This window comes from Monodelphis domestica, chromosome 3, assembly GCF_027887165.1.
Source record: "Monodelphis domestica isolate mMonDom1 chromosome 3, mMonDom1.pri, whole genome shotgun sequence".
Classification (NCBI taxonomy): domain Eukaryota; kingdom Metazoa; phylum Chordata; class Mammalia; order Didelphimorphia; family Didelphidae; genus Monodelphis; species Monodelphis domestica.
Window position 1 is genome coordinate 470,231,709 of NC_077229.1, and position 12,231 is coordinate 470,243,939.

Sequence of the window (12,231 nt, forward strand, 5' to 3'; positions counted from 1 at the left end):
CTTTGCATCAGTTCACATAGGTCTTTCCAGCTCTTTCTGAAATCATCCTGTTCATCATTCCTTATAGCACAATAGTATTCTATCACCATCATATACCACAATTTGTTCAGCCATTCCCCAATTGAGAGACATCCCTTTAGTTTCCAATTTTTTGCCACTACAAAAAGAGCAGCTATAAATATTTTTGTACAAACAGGTCCTTTCCCATTTTTTTGTCTTTTAGGGGATACAGATCCAGTAATAAAATTGGGTCTTTTTTACTCATATAGCACTCTTCCCTATGTACCATAAAATGAGTATGGTGAAAATCTCATTCCTTAGTGAAATTAGCTAGGCAAATAATGCTACCATATATAAAATTAAAGAAAGAAATCCTGCTCTTATAAAGTTCCTAAACTGTTTCTTAACTCTTCTCTTCCACTCTTGTGGAAGGAGTTCCAATGAGCATCTAAATTTGAAATTTTGTGCTATGCCTCATTTTTTAACTTTAGCTAGATTTAAAACTTCCCTCTCTTTGCATTCTTCTTTATTCACCTTGAACAGACCACACAACAAGCCATTAGTTTATATCCCTATAAAAACTACCTAAAGTGGTTATTTATGTTTGTTTCTTCTAACCAACTATACTTTTCACAGGTGATGGAAGTCATCTAATCCTACTAACATAGATATATTTGAATATGAAAATGTAGACTTGGGTACTTGGGGGAGTGGGGGCTATTGCTATTGCACAAACTAAGAAGAGACCAACTTGTGATGACTATTTTATCTTTAAAATTCTGGTATTGCCATAAGATGGTATTGCCATAAATAACTGTGTATTGGCTTTTTTTCCCTTGAGAGATTGACTATTATGGTCTGGCAACAGGATGAGGATCATGTTATAATAATGCAGATTGTAACAGTGGTATTACATCTTCCAAATTCTAAACTCCACTGTTTGAATAAAATTATGATTTTGAAAGATTACTGTATATTTTGGGAGGCCTATCTTTTAAGGTTGGACTCTCTGCTCATTTTGGCTTTAGTGCCAAAGGGAATACTTTATCACTTTGGAGAAACATTTCAAAGCATGCATAATTGCAAATAGTAGTTCATAGTATGACACTTTTAATGAAATGGAGCATCTGGCAAAGTCACAGGTTTCTTTGGATGATATTGCTTAGATGTACAGTTAGAGCTGGAAAGAGTCTTAGAGATCATTTGGCCCAGCCCCTTCATCTCACAGATGAAGAACTAGCAAAGCAATGTGATTTACCCAGGTGCCAGAGCTAATAGATGGCAGTCAGGACTTAAACTCAGACCTACATGACTCACAGGCCCTTTTTACTTGCTATGGCAACCTACAGTTAAAAGAAGATCCAGAAATTGGGAAATTGGCCAATTCTCTGAAAATATGTAAATGGGAACACTAATATTATAAAACATTATAGATTGAATCATAAATTTCTTTAGAAATCTAGAATTTGCTTATTCTCCAAGACAATACTGGAAACATTTATCAAGCACTGACTACGTTCCAGGCATTATCCCAAGTGGTTTGTAAATATTATATAATTTGATTCTCAAAACAACCCCATGAAGTAGGTGATACTGTTATCTCCATTTTATAGTTAAGGAAACTGAGGCAGACAGAGGTTAAATGACTTTTCCAGAGTCACAGAGGTAGTAAGGGTCTTAGAAAGGATTTGAATTCAAGTCGTCCTGATTCTAAGCCTAGTGCTCAATTCACCATACCGCCTAGCTGCCTAGTCTTTTGGTAGTCTATAATGGTCTGTCTAGTATATAAAATTTCAAAACTCAGTAGTAGAAATAGACTTTTTGTAATATGCCATTTCTCTTCTGAACAAATTGAAGTCATTTAAAAGTTGATATTTGTTTGGTCTGACAGTAAAAAGATTGGCTTGATTCTTTTTTTTTGTATCCAAACCTGTTTGCCTACTGTCAGTATAAATATGTTTCTGTTGACTATGAGAGGTCATATTTAAACAGATCTTTTTTATATGAGTTTTGATAGAAGCCAAATGAAGAGTGCAATGTAAATAAAGAACCCTCAAGAGAGCAAATATTGTGATTTATAATTGGGATATGTTGCCTTCAAGAGAAAAGTAGATAGTAGATCATAAGGAAGACTAAAGTTGATTAGTGGTTATTTAAAGCTCTGTTGTACATTTCTATAAAGAGTCTGAGTAAATCAGTGTGACCAGAGATTAGCAGATAATTGAAAAGAAAACATCTGATCCCCCAAATCATTCCCAATTAGTAGTTTGGATTTTTTTCCTTTCTCCCTAATGCCAAATATCTATAAATCCAACTATTATTGTTTTTAAGATGCTCTGTTCTGATGATGTAGTTTTAAAACTTTATAACTGCACAACCTCCATCATTTGAAAAACATGTAGTAACAGTTTTGAAGCCTTGGGCATAAATAAGCTATAGAACCCATTTTAAATTTGCTAATGTTACAACACCTGTGAACCAACCATAAACAGTAACAATTTACATTCCTCACATAAATGAAGGGAAGAAACCTCCCAAATTAATGGGATCAGGAAATCTTAAACTGTAAGTTTGTTCGTGCGTTGTATACATATATACACATACACATTCATACATACTCAGAATATTCTAGCAATTAATTTATTTTCATCACAAATGCACAATTATTGTTAATGCAGTTAAATATATTTGGGGGTTATAAACCTTCTTCTTCATTCCCCCATCAGTCTGGGGATTCCACAACATGGAAATTTTTTTTAAGTCTAGGGATTGTAATTTTTCCCTCCATGCCTACTATATTTGAAGTCTTCCTCTTTTCTTGTAGTGAGGAATGGATCAATCCAAAATTGTCACTAAAAATGGATCATTAGTTCATTCATATTTCTGAAATTCCCTACCATGTCCTTAAGTTCCATGCCATAAGTTAAATATATAGAATACTATTCATTGATGCAATTCTATTGATTTCTAAATACTTTGTTATGTTCACTTTAGGCAATTGTGACCATGGTGTGAGGTATTGTTTTCCCCAAATTTACAAGTATAGAAATTAAGTAACTGAAAGGTTGGGTCATTAGTCTGTTTCCTGTTAGGAGAGTGATCTCAATGATATATAGTGACTGTATTGGGGTTATCAAAAGGCATGGTGACAACAAACCCATGGACATCATTTATTTAGACCTTCTGGGGTTTGCAGTAATGCTCTTCGCAATGGCTACAAAAATGAAAACAAAAAACTGAGCTGCCACCTCACTGGGGGAAATGTTTTGCGGTGCTTGGAAGGCTAACAGCTGGACAGGAGAGAATAAATACCTAGAGAAACATTGTTAAGATGAAGTTTCCCCAGAGATCAGCCCTCAGACCAATCTTAATTTATTAGCTTAAAAGTAACTGCCTTCAGACTTCTTTATTTTTTCTGTGTCGTTTCTCTAAGACTTTGTTCAAATTGAATTTGATACATTAGCATTATTAACTTGGACTTTTGTTGAGAACTACTTTAATTTCAATGACTGCAAAGTGCTGTGTGATGCCTTTATGAAAACTGCTTCTTAGGCAGAACTCACTGATTAATCTCTGGTCAGAGGCAGAGAAAGCTCATTTTCAGACTTTCTGATTAGGACATCCAAGAGGGATTCTAAATGTGGATGTAGGCATGTTGAAAGATGCATTCTGAATTTTCCTTGTATTACAAAAGCTATGCCATTGCTGAACATTGGCCCAGTTTGGTGTCTGAGCATGTCTATATGCAAATGAGTGTTCAGCCCTCTGACTCCTGAGTAGCCAGCAATCTGAGCAAAAAACTCTCTGGTAAACCTGACTTCACCTTTGCCTTTAGAAACCCAGATTTTTCTGACAACTCTCCACTTAATCACTTGGAAAATCATCCCTTCCTTTCCAGATGGCATATTTTCTCTCACTTGAAGAAAACAGATCATTTGACTTTTCTTTTGAGCCACAGATTTCTTTGCCCCCTCTAGAGGATATTAGCTGGCAGCCTTGAAATAGGTGGTTCAAATAGAATTGCTCTAATAGTTAATATAAGATCCATGTGGGTATGTCTTAGCTAACTCAGTTATCCTCCTTAGACACAAAATTATAGCTTGTAAATTGAAAATTACATCTAGCCGTTTCAAGATGAGACCATAATCCTAGGCTTGCACCATATTAATCTGATGTTTCATTCCAATAAATTACAGTCAGATAAATCATTCACAAGAGCTTTCTTTACACCATGCAGTCAAATCACTGAGAGTCCGTGGCAAGTCACACGGTTATTTATATTTTCAGTGGATTGAGTGACTCCACTGAGAATTTGCTCTATGCTCCTCCCCTTTGCCCATAGAAACCATACCCTGCCCATGCCAGTGCTGGCTTGCTCCTTGGCCTACAGATTCAGACTTGAAAGGGACCTACCTGGGTCTTTTCTGCAAATAACCTACACTTGAGAAATCCAGCCTGTTCCTGAATCACCCTTAGGGCCAAATTTGCTCTGAATTTCCCCTAGGTTAGTAAACCTGTTTCTGAATCACCCCTGGGCAAGGTGAACTCTGGGCTTCCCCTGGGTCATTGAGCCCTGATAGCATTTGGGATCTTTGGGACCAGCTTTTTTGGAGTAAGAGTTTCTAATGTCTGTTACTGCAATTATGGTCCTGGGGGTTATTCTGAGCCTATCTCAGAAGAGACCTTAATCCTGAAGGGGTACAAGTTTTAGCCTAACACAAGTAAAAACTCCTTAAGTGAACTGGGATGATTCTGTTTAAGACTAACCTGTTGTTATTCAGTCATTTGATCATGTCACTTTGTGACCCAGTGGACCATAGTGTCCAAGGGGTTTTCTTGGCAAAGATACTGGAGTGGTTTCCCATTTCCTTCTCCAGTGGATTAAGGCAGACGTGGGTTAAGTGGTTTGCCCAGGGTCACAAAGCTAGTAAGTTTCTGAGGTCTATCCACTGAGCCACCTAGCTGCCTCCTCAACTAGATATGCTGGTCATTCTTTGCTTCAGTGGACCCTCTTAGACAGTTTGAGTAAGGGCTTATACTCTTAGGATCTTGGTGTGAAACAGAAATAGACCTTTAAGAATGAAGGTTAGACTGGAACCACCTCCAGGAATTGATGCAGAGTGAAAGGAGCAGAAGCAGGAGAACATTGTACACAGAGACTGATACACTGTGGCACAATTGAATGTATGTAATGGACTTCTCTACTAGCAGCAATGCAGTGACGCAGGACAATTCTGAGAGACTTATGAGAAAGAGCACTACCCACATTCAGAGGAAGAACTGTGGGAATAGAAAAACAAAAGAAAAACATATGATTGATCACATAGTGCGATAGGGATGTGATTAGGATTTTGAAGTTAAAAATCACTCTACTACAAATATGAATAACATGGAAATAGTTTTTGAACAATGATACATATATAACCCAGTGGAACTGCTTGTTGGCTTTGGGAGGGGGTAGGAGAGAGAGGGGTTAGGGGGAGAGGATCATCAATCATGTAGTCATGGAAAAATATTCTAAATAAATTTTTTTTTAAAGAATGAAGGTTAGAGATCTAAACTACGTTTTCTTCAGCATTGAACTTCTAGTACCCAAAATTTCTCTAACCGGGGAACTCAAGGTTTCATCAAGGCCAGGATTACATCAGACATAGTTCTTCACAAAACAGATATAAAATGGTGTGGGAATAGATGAGCCCTTGCAAAAGATTCAGGGGACATAATTTTGTAAAGATAGCAATTGTTGGGATTGTAGATGGAGAAGAAAGCAAACAGAATGACCTGCAGCCACATATACACACTGGCAAAAACTCTATTGGCTTAGAAGAATATGACAATGGAAAGAAAAATTTTGAAATTCAAACTAGCTTAGGAAATATTGGCTGGATCTCATAACTCTTGAATGTGGGTCTTTAAGTTTTCTTAGAATAGTTTGCAAGGGTCATCATTGCCTATAGGAAATCTTTGTTGTGTGGCCAATCCTGCTGACAACCATCCTGATACCACTTTGATACTTCCTTGAAATCTGGGTCTTGTTTTTCTATTAGGACTTGAAGTTTATTCAGTGAGTACACAGGTAGGTGGCTACACCTTGTTTATTCAGAACTTGATTAAATACTTAACCCTTGTCAAGAAAGCTTGCTAGTCCAGAAACACAGTAAGTGCTTTCTTATCAAGAAATCTCAGCACCCTGAAACTACTTTGTTGCTAAATGCTATTAATTTCAAAATGAAAAAGATTCACAATCCCCTCCCCTCCACACTCACCTCCACTTCTTATCTTGAAGCCCTTCATCTTGTGTCCCCAGGGACTCAGATTGAATTCTTCTGTTTTACTTTGAAGAGAGTTTCTGTCACATCTATCCAATTGTTTGCACTGAAAGGCCAAAGGGATAAAATTAAAACAAGTTTTAGAAAGAATGGTAAACACAGGCTGAACTTGATTCTTACTTCAACAGGGTGTCATTCTCCTCCTATTGTGAGCAGTATAAAATAATAAAACAGCCTAGTCACAGAAAAACTAAAATACTGCACAAGACTATCTATCTAAAAATGCAATGAACAAAATTCTATCCCTGTTTTCCCCCTTAAAAGTACATCTGTTCCCTCTGTTAGATATTGTAGCTAGTAGAAATAAATGAAATCAATTCAGTTTCTTTCTTTCTTCCACATACATTTAAAAATATAGATTTAATGAGAAGTTAGAATTAGTTTTAAGTTTTAAGAAGTTAATTGTTTTTGCTTACCACGTTTTAAAACCAGTTTTTCTCATGAGTAACTCATAATTAAGTTAGGCATCTGTCCAATGCAACATTTTGCTTTCTTAATTTCATCCTTGGAGAGTAAAACTACTACCTTCCTGAAAATGATCCAAGTTGGGCTTTCTTGACATGGTAGTTATCCAGGCAGCTGTACTTTCTACCCTTCTTACCATCATATCTTAAGCGAATATTATATTATTCCATTCTATTATTTTAAATGATCTTTATTATACTGATTTGGGGGTTTGATAGTTATTTAATCTGCCAATACTGCTCTAGATTGATGCATTTTTAAAACATCGTAGTCTTTTATGACATATGATTTCTAGCTTTGCAAGACCATAAAGACCTAAATTGCTGAAAGTATAAGTTTACCCCTACTAGGATATGTATTGAGAGTGCTTACTTTTATTTGTTTACTTTATTTATTTATTTATTTATTATTTATTAATTATTGAAATGCTTACTTTTAGGAAGTAGTAGAAAGAGCTCTGAATTTGGAGCCAAAAGACCTGGATTATCTTCAGTCTACTACTTTGAGATTATGAGAAATTTACTTAATTTTCTGGGTCTCAGCCTCCTACCAATCAGTCAGGATTTATCAAGCAATAAATAAATACCAGGGGTTGTGGTGGGCACTGGGGATCCAAAGACAAAAATGAAACCACTCTTGCCCTCCGGGATCTTACATTTTGTCAAGGGAGACACACATAAAAGGATATGCTAAGGGAAACTAGGTGCTCTAGATGCCTTCTGGCTTCAAATTCCATAATCTAATAATAATACAACTTGACCATTTTCATTCACCTACTGTACTCTTATTTATTATTTTTTTCTACTTTCAAAGGCACTTGTGTCTCCTGGTGCCCCTTTGGAATCAATCAGTCAGGTTTGTTATATTTAACAGAAAAAAAAGAAGGTATAAACAGATTCCACTTGAAATCCATCAGCTCTTGTTCATTTATTTTTCACCCTTGGAGAAGTCATTTGGGCACTGTGCTTTAGTATATTGAGCTGTTTATGAGTGGAAATGTAGGTGTCTATTGGACTTTTTTCATTACAGTGGTTCCAGCCTGAAAATCATTACTGTTCAGTATGCCAAAATAACATGGATGTTGTTAATAAGTACCATTACATATGCTGTCTTACCCATTAGGGCTTTCCTGGCATCTAATTTCCTTGTACTTTGCTCTAGGCACCCATAGAGGCAAAGGGACCAGATTTTCAAAGATAGCTGCCCTGTTTGTTCAGACAAAAATGTACATGTCCCTTTGTACTGTGTACAGAAACATAAATAGAATTTTGTGTGTGCATAGTGGGTACAAAGTTTGCAATCTACAAATCTGATACACAAATTGTGGACCGATTTTGGCAAATTATTTGACCATGACTCAGGCATTTTTCCAGACTTTGGGTATTTTGCCATAAATAAAAACAGATGTATATAGTCCTTTTATTGAATATTGAGTAATATTTATTTGTACTAAAAACATATCTATATGTAAATTTGATATCTCTAGGGTTTTTTTCCTTGCCTTCCTGTAAAAGAGCCATGACTATGGACTCTTTTAATTCCACTAGGTTTTGCTTATGTGATTCTTATCTTATTTTTACAATGAGAATCACAAACCAGAAAAGCAACATCCTTTTTTGTACAATGATTCCCAGAAAAGGACACCTGCCTTAATTAGTCTTCTCTTCCTATAGATCCCTTTCTTCTCAAATATACTAAAGTTGCCTCAAGAACTGCATATTTGGCTCCACGTTGGACTTAACAGATATGGGTGGATGTGGACTTGGGTCTCTCCAGAGAGCTGCCACTTTTGGAATCCATTTGGCCCAACATTTCACTGCAGGAAATAACTTTTGTTCATTGGAGCTTAGTTATGGGATCATAGATTTAGAACTGGAAGTATGTAAGTCTCTCATCTTACAAGGATATACTACGTTTTCTGAGGCTTATATAATCTACCACATGAATACTAAAATTCCCCTTTTAAGTATAAAACACCTATAAAGAAGAAAAAAGGGAAAGAAAAGAAAGTTGATCACAAAAGAGGAAGTTTTTATAGAAAACATACTGACATGAAAGATACTAGAAAATATGATAAATGTCTAGGACAATGCATTAAAATAATTTCAGATTTAGTATTCTTAGACAAAAATGTAGGTGATATATTTTGTATGCTTTTTTCCCCTACTAGAAACAAATCTTTTATCACATTTTTATTTTTGTTTTCAGCACCTAGCCATGGCAAGTGGGAGAAGAACTTATATCTGAATCCCTCTTACCTGGCTGATTTCTGATCCTGTGGGAGTATCTTTTTTTGCAGTTGGGTTGAAATGAATTTTCATTTATAGTCAAATATTGATGGTATTTTGTGAATAGTCCAGCAGGTGGTAGTCTAGGAGAAGAACAGCTTCCATCCTGCTCACCTCCTCACACACCCATGTGCAAAGGAGAAAAAGTGGCAGTGTAGCAATGCATCTTACCACCATTGGGCCAAGGAATGGGAATTCCAATATAATTCTTCCATTATTATTCTTGATACATCTACACACTGTCACAAGAAAGGAGTCAACAGAGAGTCTCTATAGATGGCAAAAGTTTTGAAACTGTTTTTCTTATTTCTAGAAATCCCATTGGTTTTATACCTGTTCGCTCTGATTTCCATTACATGGCTTTGGGGAGGACTACATATGGCTTATAGACACCTTTGGATGCTGGTTCTCTTCGTTATTTTTAACAGCCTACAGGTAAGACTCAATCATTGTCCTGTTCTGGACAACATATGTTTATCTGTGACTAAATAAGGAACTTGAGACTTGGTGGTTTCACTTAAATAAATCAAGTGACTGCAGATACAGGCGAGGTTTTACCAGAAGCTGATGTCATTCAAGGGAAAACACTAGGAACAAAATCTTCAATATATGAAATGTAGATAGAAACCAAAACTGTTGATTAAATGAAGAAAAATATTGTATTTTGGTACACTACTCCCAAAATTGCAACAAAATTCTCTGTCATTTTTATAAGATCATCCTCAGTTCAATCCAGCCAACAATAGAGAACCTGATTTTATGTCCAAAAACAGTGAAGGCAACACTGTAGATCTCATGCCTGTACCCTTCTAAAAGGATTGAGACTCAGCCCTTAATACCTAAGAACGTAAATATGTTGAAGAATGAAAAATGTCCATTGTATTTAAGGCAGGCTCTTTCAAAACCTGGTAGTGTGAGTGGCATAAAATTCTTTTGGGGCCAATATGGAGAATGATTGACATCATCCACTTTCTGTAACACCACAGCCCAGTGACTTAAATTAGTCTCATCACTATGCTTGGAGAGTATAACTAGAAATTAAATAAACCTAGCAGAAATTAAAGCTGCCCTCTTTGATACTTGTGCAAAGTGGAAACTGAATTATACACCAAAATGAACAAATGAAACAAATGAAGGCATTTCTCTTAAGTATCTAAAGTGGAAAAATCTGTTCAATGTAATTCCTTGAATTTACCATAGCATCATTGGAAAAGTCTGATGTTGACTATGATGTTGCAAGATACAGTCATCATACTTGTATATAAAGCACCAGAGTACCCATTTAGGGTCAGTTTATAATTTGAGTCTGGAGACTGATTTCAAGTGAGGAATTGGGATAATAGATTGAGAGATGGAAGGGTAATATAATCAATATTTGTTGGTTATATAGATCAAATAATACCAATATTTATTGGTTATGATTATGTAGAACTTCAGTCTAGACTGTAAGGAGAGGAAGCATGATTTAGTAAAAGGCAGATGTACCTCCAGATCAGGCACCTTGGGTTCCAGTCCTGATTGTACTATTAATTAGCACTGTGACATTGAATAAATTATTGTACCTCTCAAGGTTCCCTGGAAAATGCAGGGTTTAGACTAGAGGATCCAAATCCAGAACACCAGTCAACACATAAGCAAATTGTACAAATTAAAATGTATAAACCATGTGCCTAAATGTTCTATCATTAAGATTAATAGAATTATCAAAATTAGATGAGATTCATTAAACAGTTTCAGGCATAGTAAACTCTGTACTGATTATAATCAATAAATGTCTATATTTATATACATATATGTATTTGACCTAAATATAATCTCAACATTAGAACTTTTCTAGGTGCTTAATGATTAAGAATGCACCAATCATTGAGAAGTCCTTTGATTTACAATAGGCAGAGAAAAGAAACTCCAGTTATTTCCTAAGCATTATATTACAATGAATTTTTTTTTTAAATTGATCAATAGAAAGAGACTTGATAGTAGTACTTCTCAAAATACAGAATTAATTTCCTGGATTCTTCAGTTCTAACATCATCATTGTATATGCCATTTAATCAATTCTAGCTTCAGTGTCCCCTGTCACACAAGAATACTTTTCACAAAACAAAGACTCTACTAGGGACTTTCCTCTCAGATGTGTTTTGAGATACTTAGGAATAGATTCTCTTTTTATTCTTTTTTTTAAAAATCACAAGAAATGTTTTATTTTTTCCGGATTACATATAATTTCTTAATATTCATTTTCAGATATTTTGCAAGCCATGTTCTCTCCCTCTCTCTCACAAAAGATAGATAATATTACATAGGTTGTACATATTTTTTATCACATAATACAAATTTCCATGTTTGTAATATTGTGAAGCAATTCACAAATTGCTTAGGCTAGAGAAAGTTTCATGGAGAAAATAAAGAATAGTATGTTTCCATTTGCATTCAGACCCTGTCTGTTCCTTCTATGGTGGTGAATAACTTTTTTTTGTTATGAATCCCTTGACGTTGTCCTGGATCCTTGACTTGTTGATAATAGTTAAGTTATTAACAGTTGATCATCATATATTTTGTCATTCTCCTTGTTCTGCTCACTTCATTTTGCATCCCTTCATGTGAGTCTTTTTTTAATTTTAATATTTATTTATTTTTATTTTTATTTATTTATTTAGTCAATTTATAACATTATTCCTTGGTTACAGGACTCATATTCCTTCCCTCTCTTCCCTCCACCCACCCTTCCTGCAGCCAACTCGTAATTTCATTGGGTATTACATGTGTCCTTGATCAGAACCTATTTCCATATTGTTGGTGTTTGCACTAGGATGTTCATTTAGAGTCTATATCCTCTGCCATATCCCCTCGACCCATGTAATAAATTTTCTTCGGTGTTTCTACTCCCACAGTTTTTTCCTCTGAATGTGGATAGTGGTTTTTCTCATAGATCCCTCCAAGTTCTTCAGCATCACTGCATTGCCACTAATGGAGAAGTCCATTACATTCAATTGTACCACAGTGTATCAGTCTCTGTGTACAATGTTCTCCTGGTTCTGCTCCTTTCGCTCTGCATCACTTCCTGGAGGTTGTTCCAGTCTCCATGGTATTCCTCCACTTTATTATTCCTTTGAGCACAATAGTATTCCATCACCAACATATACCAC

At 35.6% G+C, this 12,231-nt stretch overlaps 1 protein-coding gene across 1 annotated transcript in view; it reads left to right on the plus strand.

The window, feature by feature from the left end:
• ADGRV1 (adhesion G protein-coupled receptor V1) overlaps nucleotides 1-12,231 on the plus strand; it is a 778,411-nt gene that overhangs the window by 619,664 nt on the left and 146,516 nt on the right. The window contains exon 87 of the mRNA XM_001366741.4: nucleotides 9,396-9,517. Within this exon, the coding sequence (XP_001366778.3) occupies nucleotides 9,396-9,517 (122 nt within the window). The remainder of the gene's footprint in view (nucleotides 1-9,395; nucleotides 9,518-12,231) is intronic.